The sequence below is a fragment of the Lepisma saccharinum genome, chromosome 4 (genome assembly GCF_977018435.1).
Source record: "Lepisma saccharinum chromosome 4, izLepSacc3.1, whole genome shotgun sequence".
Lineage (NCBI taxonomy): Eukaryota > Metazoa > Arthropoda > Insecta > Zygentoma > Lepismatidae > Lepisma > Lepisma saccharinum.
The window spans coordinates 100579104-100596449 of NC_139232.1; the positions used below are offsets into that span (position 1 = coordinate 100579104).

At 40.4% G+C, this 17346-nt stretch overlaps 1 protein-coding gene across 1 annotated transcript in view; it reads right to left on the reverse strand.

The window, feature by feature from the left end:
- Positions 1-6728: 6728 nt before the first annotated feature.
- The window catches only part of LOC145987285 (uncharacterized), a 31959-nt gene continuing 21341 nt past the window's right edge, over positions 6729-17346 (reverse strand). Inside the window, exons 2-3 of the mRNA XM_083121803.1 lie at positions 9532-9648; positions 6729-7327 (exon numbers count right to left, since the gene is read on the reverse strand). Of these exons, the coding sequence (XP_082977929.1) occupies positions 7248-7327; positions 9532-9648 (197 nt within the window). The 3' untranslated portion in view covers positions 6729-7247. The remainder of the gene's footprint in view (positions 7328-9531; positions 9649-17346) is intronic.

Below are 17346 nucleotides of genomic sequence, written 5' to 3' on the forward strand. Positions count from 1 at the left end.
GAAATTTTATACTTGCGGCATTGGAAATTCTATGAAGAATTTCAAGAATGAAATGTGAATTCTGCATGAAAATTGAGATAATTTGAAATACTCGTGATTAGGACCACGTATTTATGGTGAATGAAAGATCAAGACTTCGGTTGATGTGCAGTGGCACATTTTGGGATCAAAAGAAGAACAGTGGAACCGCAATTTTACGTTTTTTGGGGGACCCAGCTGGAAAAACTTATAATGCAGGAAACTAAAATCTAGGAAAATTTTATACAGTATTTTGCTATGTTGGGACCATCAAGATTTAATGTATAATGTGGGAAAACGTAAAATCCGAGAATGCAAAATTGGGGTTTCACTGTGTATAAAATGTCAGTTTGATATTAAAATGGTGAATATAATTCTAAATTTGATTCAAAGACTATATTTATTGCACAAAATAAAATTTCATTTCTAATAGCAGACACTTATTAGAGTATTAAGGTTTATTTCTGTGCAAAGGAATCCATTTTTTGCTTCTCAAATATTTGGAGCAGATTTATTCAATTTTCCATGTTTTTGCATAACACTCAGAATGTGTTGTGTCTGCAAATAAGCTATAAATTCGTTTACGAGTTTATTGTGCATCATTTCATGACAAAACATGATAGGATAATGTACACTGGTCGACAATTGCTAAGGAACAAACACATATTGACCCATATCTTTTTCATACACAACTTCGTGTCAGTTTGTTGCCAGAAAGAGCCAGTAGAGGGCATCAAGGAATCGTTGCACCCATTCAGAAAGGAACGTGTGCGCTTGGAGCATCGTTATCAGGAAAAGACTGCAGTGCTTTGGCAGGAGGTGGTACCCACAGAGACAGTCAAACACGGTAGAGGCTGTTGGCAGTGCAATACTGGTGTGCAACAGAAGAAGCATGTAGGAAGATGGCGAGAAGAGTACATTTAAGTGATTACGAACGGGGCAGAGTGGTTGGTCAGTTGGAGTCAGGGCAAAGTGGCACTGAAGTGGCACGTGTTATGGGGGTATCGAAAAGTGTCATTTCCCGACTTCAGAAAGCTACTTGTACCAGAGGAACAACTTTGCGTATGCATGGTGGAGGTCGTGGAAGGTGTACAACTGCTTGCCAGGATCGGTACATCGTCCAGGTGGCAAAAAGGAATCGATCTGACACTCCAGCCCAAATTGATCAAGACCTTGTCAGTACTTCAGGTGTCCGTGTATCCCCAAAAACCATTACATGACGACTGAATAGTGGTGGGTTGTATGCCCGAAGGCCAGTTAAGTGTGTGCATTAAAACCAGCTGACCGTCGTGCCAGATTACACTGGTGTGAGCAGCATCGTAACTGGGACCAAGACAGATGGGCAAATGTGATGTTCTCCGATGAATCGCGGTACTGTGTGACAAGTGATTCTGGACATCAAATGGTGTGGAGAGAACGTGGAACACGATATAATGCAACACATCTGTGAACGTGACAGGTATGGGGGACCCGGAGTCATGGTTTGGGGGACATAATGAAACATGGGAAAACACCACTGCACATCTTTGCCGAAGGATCCGTTACTGGAGCACGGTATTCTACCGAGATCCTGGAAGGTTATGTTCGTTTTTTTCGGGGTGCAGTGGGCCCTGACTTTCTTTTCATGGATGCTAATGCGCGTCCACACAGAACTATCCAAGTGACAGAGACACTGGAAAGAGAAACATCACCTGCATGAACTGGCCTGCATATTCACCGGATCTCAATCCCATCGAACATGCGTAGGATGCTCTCGGAAGGCAGGTTGCACAAAGGAATCCCCACCTCGGACCCTCCAGGAGCTGAAGACTGCACTTCAGGAAGATTGGGACAATATACCCCTCGCGCTCATGAACGCTCTCATTGACAGCATGCCAAACAGGTGTACAGCTTGCTGTGCAGTCCGCGGTTGCCACACGCCAAACTGATTTCCTCTGGAGTCACTGTACACATGCCAAATTGTGATTCATTTGCTTTCCTCACTTTGTTTTGCTTATGCTGGTTTTGCTTTATGACGTCCTGTTTCTTTGGTTGATGGGGAATCCCCGTCATCTTTTTTCAATAAACATTAACTGATATCTATACTTATATATTGTTCACTTGTTGCACCCTGATCATGTAGTCACTTGTTCACCCTGATCATGTAGTCAAAAGTTATTGGTCAAAACGTGTTTGTTCCTTAGCAATTGTCGACCAGTGTAGTTCACACCAGTATGGATGTTTGAAAATTTAACAATTAAAAGTATTCAAAATATTGATAAAATTAGTCTAAGAGTATTCAACTCCAGAATTTCCAGGGTGTTGCTTCAAAATATTCAAGAATTACACTGGAATATTAAAAAACCTGTTATGTAATCACAAAATTCAGCTTTTCATTCAATATTGGTGCAAAATAAGTGGAAATTTGGAATTTTGCATAATTTACAAGATAATTATAGACTCTGTGAACATGGTGTGTGACATTAAGTGAACCCCACGAGAGACAAAAATGCCAGGAAAGTATTTCGCTGTTATTGGTACTGCCCTATTTGAACATTCCATTGCATGTGAGAGCAAAACAGACAGCTTTGTAAGACAGGAGTTACTAGAAAGAAAAGCATGTTAATTTGAGCTTATGTACCATGAAACAAATTTCTGTAGCCTGTTTCTGATTTTCACAAATGATGGGCAGAGGAGAGTATAAATTAGTCTGTAGGAATAAATAGGTCTTTGTGACCACTCGTGAAAGTGAATGTGATGTTTGTTTCAAGTGTGAGGAACAAGCGTTCCGAGACACAACTGTTCAGAAGAATGCAGAGGGTGTAAGGCAGAGATTTCACAATTGTACCTTAGGAACATTGTTTTTATATTGCCTGGCCCTAGGGCATGCTGAGTGGAAGAGACCATCGTGTACTTTTGTAGTGTCTTAATAGACTGTTGCATTGTACCAAGGACAACCGATTTTTACGGGACTTGCAACTTTGTTTCAGTGCATTGCAGCCACAAAGTGGAAACAATGTGCTTTTGTTTGAAGCCACGCATAGCCAGGGGGATAGAAATATGGGGGAGCTGCACGTTATAGCTTGTTATTGTTTTCATATTTATAAAGAAATTATTTATTCTCACTTGTGGAATGGAATATGTAGTTATATCATTCTTATTAAACATAAAAATTGCAATCTTGTGTAGTGCAATGACTTGCAGCTGCAGCCATGATAGTATCCCCCAGCTTTGAAATTTTTGGCTTCAAGTTGACCCATGTTTCCAGTCTCGTATCTAGAGGCCTGTGATTGCATCTGTGTGTTTACGGTATGTCTGGAGAATCAATTAGTAGGAAGATTTCATATGGATTTCATGGTGGATGTAGTAGTGAAAACAATCTAAATTCAAGGTAAGTTTCGTTGAATAAGCTCGTTTATTGTAACAAATTAAGTTGTGTTTGTATATTTTTCAAATACCATGAGCGTTTTCGAGTGTAGTAAAATCATCTTTGTTCGACATTATGTCGATGTTGATTCATAAAATATACAGGGGTTGGACAAAATATTATGAACACGTGATTAGATGATCCCCATTTTCGGAGTTGTGTGCTGACTGAACTGGCATGCACAGAATGCGTCTTTTGTTTTATCCGTGTCCTATGGTCCCTCTGCTGGAGGTATGAGCCACCAGTAAGCCTGTGGACGGCTTCGTGTTGTGTTGCGCTACCATTATGTCTGACCTTACAGACGTCCAACGAGGGCAAATTTTTGGTGCCCGATTAGTTGGTGCATCCGTAACAACGGTCGCAAAGTTAGTAGGGGTATCACGAGCTACTGTATCTACCGTCATGACAGCATACAAAGTGCATGAAAAAACGACATCTGCGAACCAGAATAGTGGCAGAAAGACGAAACTGACAGAGACAGGAGGGCATTAAGGAAGATGGTTGGCTCTTAGAGGAAGACCACCGCAACCAAAGTGACTGCTGAGCTGAATATGCATGTCGAGAATGCACTGTCAACGGAAACAGTGCACCGAGAACTGCATTAGCAGAATATCCATGGCAGAGCCGCTATTGCCAAACCTCTTGTAATGCAGGACAATGCCAAATGGAGACATCAGTGGTGTTGGGAGCACAAAACCTGGACTAACGACGAATGGAAACATGTCATGTTGTACGACGAATCAACCTTCACAATATTCCCCACCACAAGACGTGTTTACGTATGGCGAACACCGGCCGAAGCATACAATCCAGACTGTCTGGTGTCAACAGTGAAGCATGGTGGCGGTAGTGTAATGATGTGGGTGGTCATTTCATGCATTCACTGGGACCTATTGTCACACTGAAAGGAAGGGTAACTGCCAAGGTGTACGAAGGCATTTTAGGTGACCATGTCCATCCAATGGCACGGGCATTGTTCTCAGCAGGGGATACCATCTTCCAGGATGATATTGCCCCCATTCATACCACTGGCACTGTCCAAGATTGGTTTGACGAGCACGGTGATGCACTTACACATCTTCCCTGGCCTGCACAATCGCCTGATCTGTATATTATTGAGCCATTTTGGTCAGTATTGGAAACCAAAGTACAGGCCTGTTTCCCTCCGCCAGCCAATCTCAAGAAATTGGAGCAGTTTCTTGTTGAATGATATAGCATCCCACTGACTACCATCCAGAATTTGTATGCATCCATTCGCAGGAGGATTGAGGCTGTTCTCAAAGCCAAAGGTGGTCCCACACCATATTAGGTGGGTGTTCATATTATTTTGTCCAACCCCTGTACTATTGTGAAGGCTTGCGTGCCAGAAATAGCGAAATAATGTAAAAACACAGTTCCTTATATTTTGTAAAGGAGTTTTAGTAAGACTAGGTGGAGTGTAAGTTAGTGGTTACTTTGGCTTGCAAAATATGTCAGTGTAGAGAGATACCAATAATCATTTACAGTCCCGTATTTAAGAAATTCGGAAACAACTCTAAAGCTGAAAACGTATGGTTTAATGTGAAATGCTGAAATGATATTTTCGTTGTAGGAGACAAAATTATAAAAAAAACTAAGCCCCTTTAAATGTTTTTAAGAGCAAGTAGTGTGTGCTTTTATCGGATATGTCAAAAAAGTGAGCATAAATATTGCATCTCCCACAGACATAATTTTTCCTGTAAACGCAGTCCAGCCGATTGTGATTTGAGTGTAGTTGTTAATAGTGGTTTTTCGCATATGTTTATGAAACTCTCGGAAAGATCACTTAGTATACTTTCTCTTTCACAAGAAGTGTTTACTGTTTCAAAAGCTGCCTCAAACCATTCTCAGAAGGTATATTCATTTTCCTGCCGTGCAACATTACAAATGGTCTCAAAAGGGGTGGGGGGGGGGAGTTTTATCACGTGTTCTTGACGTCATCTTGTACATAGCGATGTGATCGAAAATGCGATATGTGGCATTCTTTGATACACATTGAATACAAATTCAAGTGAGTTTCTAGTCCCGAAGAATCTCTCGTCCCTGATTGTACACTCACCTCACTTTGTACTCCTGCAATTTGTTTCTTTATACAGCTTATTTGCAGAAGATCCAATTAAACCTACAAGTGTATCAATATACGCTGTATAAAACACACCTTATTACTAACTTCGTTGTCCATACATGCAAAATAGTATCATGAATGATTATTAAGAACCATCATATACTGTGAAAAATATATTGTAGTGAAACAAGCATATTTCAGGAAATTTTAACACAATCACCATATGCATTAAGGTGATGCAATAGTTTCCTGGAAGAAGTTTTACTCTACAAATGCAATCAGTCTATAACAGCTGCTTGCATCTCTTCATCTGATGCAAAGTAGTGGCCCTTGAGGTGTGGGTGGGGAAGCTGAAAATGGGGAGGGGATGAAAGTCACTTCCTCAGCAAACCTGAAGGATTATTTTCGACATGGAGGAAAGGAATTGTCCCTGTCGTACAAATGAATGATGCTTGTACCACCTTGTATGATTTATTTCGCAAAATCTTGGTATTTACTGCTGCTGAAATCTTGTTAGTATTACACAAAACCCAACTTAACTAGATTTGCTTGGTTAGTCCTTTTTTGTGTTCAATTGGATAATCTTAGTAAGTAAGAAAAATAGTGTAAAGAAAAAATACTGTGATGATTACATCATGCCATGAAGGCACATAGGGAAATATGCAGATAGGGTCCCACACATGAACGATTTTGCTCGTTTTGGAGGTGATGTGAACAGCACTATACTCCACCCACTTTTATCCCTTAGGTACAGATTTATTAATTTGTTATGAGGGTGGGTGAACTCCCAGAGCTTCTTTATTAGGGTTAGGTGGCATAACAATCGCAAGCTGAACCTCGCCATTTAATAAAGGAAAATTGAAATTGAAAAAAAAATAATCCTACATTAGATAACCCACTGCAGGAATCAAATTTCAGTCTCCTGTCTGGCAGGCAGACAGTCTGCTGATTGGGCCGCCACTGCCCCAGGTGAGTAAAAGGAATACACTACTCAAAATCATAGTGGAGTTGTCATACAACAAATTATAGTGAATGTTTTTTTTCTTGTTTAGAACCATTAACATACCCAGGAATCTCAGATGTGAAAGTGGACATCAATTTGTTCTGTACTTTACTAATTTTTTTCACATCAGACATACATTTTTAAATATAGTGGAAGGTGATATAACCCTATGAAAAAGTAGACAAAGAGGAGACACAAAAGTTAATAAAATAAAATTTTATTGTACAAAAGGGAATACAAAATTTGCATAGGTTAATTTTAATTTAATCTACTTTTATAAATTTATAACAACTCGCTACACATTAAATGTAATACATTTAAAAGTTTCCTTTAATTTGGCATGTAGACAGTGTATCGTATAGATACTACCCATAATTTGTGTAAAAAATATGAAATATTTTATGGACATTTTTGATACCAATTCTATTTTTGCAAGACGTGCATGTTATTTAAAGTAATTCATGTGAAATTGTAAGTTATATTGGAGAACGGAAGTTCTGTAGCAATATTAGGGTGACTTTTATTTCAGTAAACATCTGAAAAACAAATAATGAGTACTTGTTGACAAATCTTCAGCGATAACATTTGTGTCAAACTTCGTGTAATTTTAAACTATCCTGATTCTCAGTACTATTTGCTGTGAAGCGTACATATTATTAAACACATGGCAATTTTACATGAGTTAGATTTGTTTCAGTTTAGCTGTTAAAATTTTGAAGTGCTGGCAGAATAACTACTCAAGGTTTTGTGAATTCATCTTTGGAAACTTGTTTTATTGTTACTTCATCATCATCTTTCGGCAGCTTCTTCTTAGGAGCTACAGAAGGAAATAAAACATTGTTATTAGAAAATAAAAATTATACAAACAATATGCAGCAAATGACACAGTCACTATTCGAAAAAAACAACAAAAAAAAACAAAAAACAACTACTATAGTTTGTTTCTATTGTACAAAACTAAATAAATATGAAATTTGTAATGCATTTACACACACACACACACACACATGAGCAAAGAAAAGGAAGGAGCCTGAAGCACAGATAAATAAAAGTGGAAAGAAACAGCACATACTTAACACACAGAATTAAAGTTTCTCTATTTTGTGGCTTGGTTGTGTCGAGTGTTTACAGTTCCGTCCACAAAGGTGAAAGGGTGGGCCATTTGAAATACATTACTCGCATTGGAGATGAAATTTTTAAGAAGTATATTGGGGAAGACTAAAGGAATCAGGAGATCCGACAGACAGTGGGTGTGGTGAAGCATCAGGACAGGATAGTTCAGGCACAGACGAGATGGTTCGGGCACATGAGGAGGATGGATGCAGAAAGACTACCAGTAAGGGCTTGCAATGCACAAGGAGTGGGAATAAGTACAAGGGAAAGATCAAGATGTCGGTGGAAAGAGCAGATAGCGGAGAGTGTTAGGAGAAGAGGACAAGATTGGAACACAGTAGAAAGGGAGGAGTGGTGGAAGACCAGGAAAAAAATGGAGAGGTTTGACTTCTATGCTAACCCTGCCAGAAGCAGGAATGGCAAAGGATGATTATGATGACTCCCATTGTCATATATCTGGAAGGAAACATGGAAGTTTGAAGACTATTTGAGTATGTACATATATATTTTAAAAATTATTTTATATGTAATTAAGTGTTTCCTCCATATTCAAAAGTGGAAGGGTGGGTCATTTTATTACCCCCATGGCCATTCAACTAATTTAGGGTAAATTTTTGTACTAATGAACATATTTATTTTTAAATCTGTATATCATTAAAACTTTGAGCTGTCTCATTGTCTAAACAGTTCAGTGCTCAACCCAGAATCTCGTTACATTTGAGTCCTAGCTTCTTTGTCACTTCATCTGTTTCGTGTATTCACATTCATTCTTATCATGACAATTATCTGAATGATGAACAAAGGTAACCAAAATAAGCAAGAGAGACAAAATAAATTGCAAGGAATGTTGAGTAGAATATTTTAATGTTGTTCAAGTAAAGTCCACCATCCCTACCAATTGTAAATGTTATTGGATTGAAATGGGGGAAAAGATCATAAAAGATTTTTGACTGTGTGGAATTTACAGTTGCCACTGAGGGTACTCTGCTTGCTTGCCAATACTCTAAAGTATCATCATAATAACTGAAAATTTTAGCGAGACCCACTGCATGAGGAACTGTAAATTCAGGTATGTTCAACGTATGGAGAACTGATGACATCGTGTGGAATCTGAGTTACGAGAGGAAGAATGAATGGTCCTTGTATACTGCAAGAAGCCATAATTTGTGTTTGGATTACAAACCATCAGTTGATTGTCTTGAGAAACTAGTCTTGCAAATGTGTAATGCTATCATTAGTCAAGGGGTGTATCAGTATATTACTTTCTACTTTGTGTGCTTTTTAGGCTGTTTCCCCACTTCGAATACTGTATTACATGTTTAATAACACCATAAAAGGTAAAGGTAAAGTGTTCCCCTGTGCATAGCACCACGCCATGAAGGCATATAGGGGGTGTGGGGGTAACGCCCCACACTTTCTTGATCCGGTCGTGAGTGGGGGTGATGTGATCAGCATCACGCCCCTGACCGCCTTTACCCCCCAGGGTTTCCCCCAGGTACCCATGTTATTCGACGCTGGGTGGGCGCCGGGGCCGCTTCCACCGTTAGAAAAGTTCCCGGATTTGAACCGGCCGGGGATCGAACCCGGGACCTTGAGCACGGTAGTCAGACGCGTTACCGACTGAGCCACCGCGGCCACCTTTAATAACACCATAACTGTTGTATTTAACAAAGTTTTTTGCATAGATTGCAACTACCCATTTTGGGCTATTTTGAGAACACAGATATTAGCTTTGTCTGAACTATTAATAAATGAATGTAGATAAATATATATATATATTTATTTGTGCTGCAATATTCCAATGAAAAGGGTTGGAGACCTTATGTGGCTTATATGGTTGATTCATGCATTTCCCTGAGAGAGAGAGAAAAAGGTTTTATAACTATTATTAACAAAATAAATATATACCTGTTATAAGTTTGGTTGGGCTGTCTGGCTTTTTAAGTTTAGTATCTGTTACTCCCACACTAAAGCCAACCTTGTATACAGGTAAAGGAATCACTGTTGATGATACTGCTACAAGAACTGTAAAAAGCAGAAAATAGCATTTTGTTACATTCAGAAATTGCTACTGTTTAAGATATATTTTTTAAAATTTTTACATCATGGACTCCAGAAATGAAAATTTGGATCGTAAAACATGGCATCGGTAAAATTATCAGAAATTGTGCATGTTTCGCCATGTAGTTGTTGAGCTTCATCTAAGTTGCTCTATTTCTTTCTATGCCTACTCCGACATTGAGTATAACTTCTCACGTTTAATCAGGTTTTTTTTATCCCATTTGTATTTATTTGTGCATTGAATTTCGATTTTGCATTTTCATTCTTGGTGCCATATTTAAGAAAGGTTTAATGGGCTTGAACCACCCCCAAAATAGCTTTAGCGCATATATTTCAAAAATGGTTATAAAGTACTAGTCACAGACCTCAAGGTACCAGACCAGAAATGTGGGCCTTTTAACATGGGTCAACTTGAAGCCAGGGGTTGGTATCATGGCAGCGAGCATGCCCCATATTTCCATTTCTAACTATTTTGCAATTGTCATTGCAATTTTTCAAGTTTAGTAAGAAGGATATAACCTTACATATTCTTCTCCACAAGTGAGTACAAACAATTTATTCAAAAAAGCGAAAAGAATAATATCCATATTTCACCCCTTCCTTGACTGACGAAACAAGCGTAACTGTACTTTATGATTTTGATTCTAATTGTGCAAATGAATGTTCATGCTGCTACACGAGTGTAATACGTATAATAACGATTGCCATGAGGACAAATAATATTTAAACTGAATCGAGAGAAAAGTTTTATTACTCAGTTCAAAATAAATATCTGGTTACAGAAATTCCCAAGTAGATAAACAACATATTATATGGTAGTTACACTTAACTCTTCATAGCTATTTTAAAGTGTTTTTCTTTTCTTTTTGGAATTAACTTGTATTTCTAAAAGGACAAAGTAAATTGATTATTATGTAAATTATTTGCTATGATTTGCCGAATCTTGAAATATTTCAACCACTCCATCACAGAGGTCTGCAATATACTGTCTGAATAATTTGAATGTTACAGATTCGAGTATACTACTTTTTTATGTATCATGTATAAATGGTTGCGGTGGCTCAGTCGGTAATGCATCTGACTACCATGCTAAAGGTCCCGGGTTCGATCCCCGACCGGTTCAAATCCGGGAACTTTTCTAACTATGGAAGCGTCGAATAACATGGGTACCTGGGGGAAACCCTGGGGGGTAAAGGCAGTCAGGGGCATGATGCTGATCACATCACCCCCCACTCACGACCGGATCAAGAAAGTGTGGGGCGTTACCCCCACACCCCCTATACGCCTTCATGGCATGGTGCTATGCACAGGGGAGCACTTTACTTTACATGTATAAATGCTCTGAAGCTCTGATAGCACTGTAATGAGCAGTGGATGCAAATACAACAAATTAAAAAGTAATATACTTTTATTCTACATCCTGTGTTGTTTTAAGGAACGAAACTTTTTTGGTTCGAAGCAGGCATTGTTCTCTGCATATGGACATCTTTTTTTCAATTCATTGCCATCACATTGTGTAATTCAGACCGAATAAAAATGGTGGTGGACAGTTCGCCTACTGTTTCTTTTGCCGTTGGGTGTACTAGCACTACCTATATACTATTATGAAGGCAATGTGATTGTTGAGTTGATGGGGCTTATCATTCCCAAAATAAAATTTTAAATATACCTCTTAATTCTCTACTTGATTACATGCTTATATTAGTATTGAGTTTTGATGCCAGTGATTTCTTAGTTGAAGATGAGATATGACTACAAGCAATGTGTGCGTAGGAGGGATTGTCATGACTTCTGTTATAATGTTCTATGGAGTGATGATGCTAGAAGAGGGACAGATAGACGAATGCCCGTCCAGTTGACAAGTACACTGCATCTAGCAAACAAGTTAAAGTACAAGTATATAATCTTTCAGTTCAAATATACATTCTTGTATGGTATAAAGTTCACTACCTTCTTATGCTTCCAACATATCAATCGTTCCGTGCAATGTAGGAAGTCACAAAACTTTTCTCTGTCTGCTTTGAATTTGAAACTATTGGGTTGGTGCGAATGAAATGTCCGCTTTGACGTCTGGTGGGAAACTCACCTCAACAACACAACACAGGGATTGACTGAGGTCACAGGTCTAACGTTTAAACTCTGTATACGTCCAGCAAACAGGCTGGAACACCCAGACAGTCAGGAGGCAGTGTGTTGCTGAACAGGGTCGTCTGAAAGTGCACTATGGAGAACACACAATTGCGAGTGATTTGTCTTTACAAATTCAAACTGGGACATTCTGCTCAGCAAGCCGCCAAAAACACTAACAGTGCATTTGGGCCAGGAATGGTAAATGAACGCACCATTCGCCGCTGGTTTGTCAAATTTCGTTCCGGTGACACAGCATTGCAAAATGAACCCAGTGGCCATCGACCAACATCATGTTCGGATGAGCTCCTCAGGAACCCCGTGTGGTGTGCAGTTCTCTGACTGTAAGGAATAACTGGGATGGTTTGCTGCATCGGATTGTCACTTCAGATGAAAAATGGATCTGCTATGACAATCATAAACGATCAGGACAATGGTTGGATCGTGATCAACGTCCAGGGCGGTTTCCGAAACCACCTCTCCACCCACGGAAGGTGTTGTTGCTGGTATGGTGGTCTATGGTGGGTGTGATCCATCATGTCTTTCTCAGGCGAGGTGAAACCATCAATGCAAATTGTTACAGTGCTGAACTCCACAAGCATCCAGCAATGGTCCACAGGCATGGTGTCCTTGTGTTGCACGACAATGCTCGCACACGTGTCGCACAAAGGACGGTGCAGGCTCTCCATGAGTTGGAATATGAAACCTTTCCTCATCCAGCATATTCTCCCGACCTCTCTTCCATTGACTACCATCACTTCCGGCATTTTGATCACTTATTGACATGGAAGACCTTCGCTGATGATCGGGCAGTGCAACATGCCGGTGAGGAGATCTTTGAGTCGCAGACTCCAGACTTCTTTCGCCATGGAATCCAATTGTTGGCTGAGTGATGACAAAAGTGTGTGGCTGCAGACGGCGACTATTTTGATTAACCAGGTATTGTAGTTTTGATTTTTTTGGCCTTTGGCAATGACGCACCTGGGCCGGACATTTCATTTGCACCAACCCAATAGACTATCATTGTTTTTTATTGCTATGTGAATACTTATAATTTGTTGCAGGGGGAGGGGGGGGGGTTATTGTCTACAGCCCCAGATGGTTCCATCACTTGTGAATTGTGATTGACCTGCCCCTATCTAAAATTAAGACAGCTTTTCCAGAGTTGTCTAAAAATCAATGCTTGAAGTGGAAATTGCAAAGTGGCGGGACTCGAGTCTATGATAGATGGGGTTGCTTTGCTTGAAGTATCCTAGCCAACGTTCCCTGCAACTTCAAGGTGCGTAAACTGTGACCTTTTCGGAAGACACTCAAATGCCTACCTCACTTCCATATAGAACACCTTAGACTTCTTCTTTACAGGCTAAGGAGGCTCTTCCGCCTGGACCAACAGCTGGTATACCTCTTTTGTCCTGACCATGTGTGCTTGTGATTGTCCTTCCATCTCATCCCCATTGATCCACATCTTCGTGATTAGCCAAAAAGTGGCAGAAAGTGAGTAAAACAATAGTCCACCACTTCGAGCACTGTTGAAAGCAACGATAAATCTTTACTGAACGCATTTGGAGAGAGAAGTATCTTGTCCGCTGGTAGAGAAATTCGTTAATTCACCACATTTTACCCCACCCTGATATGCCACTATCAGCTGAAAATTTGTCGATTTTCAATAATTGCCTTATATATCTGCATGATACCATAATTAAAACTTGTTGTATTCATGAAGACTTGGTTTTACATTAAACAACAAGATCTTTGAAGTGCTTGAACATAAGTGTCATTACAGGGGTCGGAGGGGTAATATGCTGTACAACTACAGTCATATATTTCCCCAGAGTGCGAAATCATTGAAAACTGGTGGGGGAGAAATTTGTTTCATCTACAAACCCCCTCCCCCACAAACATATATGTAAATTATATGATATACATATTTGTAATGTTATTAAAAGTACAAATATATTACTCAATTAAAAATATATTATTATTAATTACAACGTAACCAAAAAGGTTCTTGCCGTTTTTGACGTCCCATTAATCATGTGCTCACAGAGAGGAAACGAAATGACGCACATGCCTGCCAAGCGATTGGGAGTTAGTCTGACCATCGACTGTCAGTAATACAGGCATGTTGCGCACACACAGCAACCATAGCTGCGGCACAAGTTGCCGCATTTGCCAGGCATTTGAGGAAAATGCTGTGAACGAACGCACTGCCAGGCATTGGTTCCAGAAGTTCCGTTCGGGAGATGTGAGCCTTTTGGATGAACCTCGCAGTGGACGACAACATGTGTTGGATGACGAGGCCCTGAAAGCAGCCATCGAGGAGGACAGTGGTCTAACGTGTGATGAACTTGCAGAAAGGTTCCATGTTTCCGCTGAAACAGTCAGATTGCACCTGCATGGGATAGGGAAGTCATACAAGTTAAGCAAGTGGGTACCCCCATACATTGTCCGCAGCCAACAAGGAACGAGTGAAAGCCTGTTCATCCTTGCTCACTCGGCACCTGAACACACCCATATTTGATCGCTTGCTCACTGGTGACGAAAAGTGTATCCTCTGTGACACTCCCAAGCGTACCAGACATTGGTTGTCGTCACATGACCCTGTTCCTCACACCTCAAGACCACCTCTGCACCCACGAAATGTTATGCTCTCTGTATGGTGGAATTGTCAGCAAGTGGTGCATTACGAGCTCCTTCCACCTGGTCAGACCATCACTGCTGACCTCTACTCTCAGCAGTTGCAAAGGGTGCACCATGCATTGCGGCAGAAGGAGCCACATTTGTGAATCGCAAGGGTGTGCTGTTCCTGCCCGACAATGCCAAGCCACATGTGGCAAAGAGGACCCGGGAGACCCTTCAGCAACTTGGCTGGGAGACACTGTGTCATCCACCATATTCACTGGACCTTGCACCAACAGATTACCACCTGTTTCATTCTCTCGAAAACCACCTCCGTGGGAGATCCTTTGCAAATGAAGGAGACCTGCGGAATGCACTCACGGACTTCTTTGCATCCAAGCCCGCCGAGTTTTATCACCAGGGTATTGTGCAGCTGCAGGAACATTGGAAAAGGTGTTGGATGCTGATGGAGATTACTTCGAAACCTAAAGGTACGTACCATCTACTGTATTGCTCTTTGTTTAGCACTGCTCTAGAACGGCAACTTTTTTGGTTACCTTGTACATAAAAAAAAAAAAAATTGTTACTGTTATACATATCAGATATTGCAAAGCAGCTAACTAATTCCTTTGCTAACTGGTTACAGATGTTAATAAATTATGAAATAGTTCAACTGGTTTTATTATGTGTACGTTTCTGTTTAGTTTATGCTTTATGTTAATATAAGGGGTGTTCAATAAAAATCCGCACAAAGTCGTAGAGGGCAGCACCAGATGCCCGAAGACAGACACAGCTTGAAGACCAGACAGAAAGATGCATCAGTAGTGCATCAACAGGCACAGAAACGAGTGGTGTTATTGTGACCCTGTTTGACGGTGAAGATTTCCTCGAAGGAAGACGTGTCGCTGGAACGCGTGTACAAGTTCTACGTGACACATGAGAGTAAGGGGAAAATGTATACAGTAAGGCATTTTGCAGCTGAGGGAGTGCCGCGAAGAACTATCTACGACATCATTAAAATATGTGAGAGTGGGACTGAGTGGAAACGGTAGTCGGGATCAGGGCGACCAGCACGTATTTTCCCGAATAGGAAGGTGCAGTAGCTGAAGAAGACACTTCAGAACAATGATGGTGTTTCAATGCATATGGCAGCGCGAAAATTCAAGTCTTCTGCATCCATGGTACACTATGTAGTGCATAAGAAGACGGACATACAATACAGGAAGAAACAAACCATCCCCAAGCGCACAGAACAACAAATAAGCATGGCTCAAACCAAGTGTGGCCGCCTGTTGCAGAAATTTGGTGGTCGTGCTTTCATCTTGGATGATAAGGGACAGCCACACTAGGTTGATCAGTTTGGGGGGGGCCCCAAAACCAAAATGTAAGATTTTTTTCTATCAAACCATTATCAATTAACAAGCTATTAATATAATGTACCATTTTTCTACCTCTTGGGTTAAATGCGATGATGAAATTGAATAATGACACGATGAAATGGTGATGGGACAGACATGATGCAACCATAACTGTCCAAGGTCCGAACCTGGGACCTCTGGTTTCGTAGCGGTTTATGATCACGCCAGGGGTGCGGTTCGAATCCCGGCCTGGACATGGGTATTTGTAAGTGTCCCTTCATCAATTTAACCATTAAACACGGTGAAGCACAAGGACCCTTGCTCATCGACACGGAGACAGGTCAGGTCATAAACATTTTTGGGATCCAATGAACAGATGGTCACACTTTGAGGCATCTCCTCCCCCCCCCCCCACAAACTGCTCTGTCCGCCAATTGTTTCAGTTGAGCGGCAATAGTGACCTTATGCAATTTTCTTTTAGATATAATGTCCAGTGATATTGGTAGTGAAGATTAAGATTAGCTTGCCATTAGTTTCGAATATTTGTGTAACATCGTGTGAATAAACTTTCAAGAAAAAATAAAATATGCAGAATGAAAGTCTTGAAACCCCCTTACTCCTTCTCTGCATTTGCATAAATTCGACACTGTTTCCCAAGATGCCTAAAACCAAAAGTAAATTATCAATTACGAAGCTTAGGAGTAAAATGTTAGACGACTCTTTCCCATGCAAAATTAAACAACACACAATCGCTCACCGTGACACACCTGTCACTCTAATTAAACCATTACCTGAATTATAAAACGGTCAGGATAAGTGCCTACAGTCGGAGCTACTAATAATAAACCTAGGAGCACAGATTTCAACCTGAAATGACGTGACATAGTACTATGGTGATTCAGAATTTACGCATATATTAAAACACAGATAAATAAACAGTACATCATGCCCTCTTTCATTCTATCGTTCGTTCATACACACATTCCATGGCATATTGGGACAATATTACAATTACAAATGTTAATTAATACTTTGACGATACTCATGTGATTTATTGGCTACATTGCCTTTTACAATTTACTGTTTAGGGTTTTAAGCGTAATGCGATTAATTGTTTTTTGTCTGAACCCTTTTAACGTTTCTGGAGGTACAAATATATTTCAATGAACTATTGTTTGGCTATTAACATATTCTTTGTTCTATAACGTTGGTTTTGTCCGCCAGAATAAGGATGTCTAGTTATGCCATAGCACTGAGTTAAGTTATGCAATGATTTACGCAGAAAGTGGTGACGCTCTAGCCTCTGTGTTTAGGTGTCTATCTATTGTTTTTGGTGCTTTGACCGTTGTCCTCCTATCCTGGTCTGTGCCAATGCCGTTCCATGACCTCTGGTAGCAGCCCCTCGTGCAGAGATTAGGCTAACTCCTCCGCTATTGTGGCTCGCACGTCCAGCGAGGCCCCTCTCAACGGGATGCCCTATTGCATTGTATACAGTGTTGGATCTTTAATAATTTATTACTCCCGTAGTTCGGTTCTGATTATGCTGAAATTCTGGAAT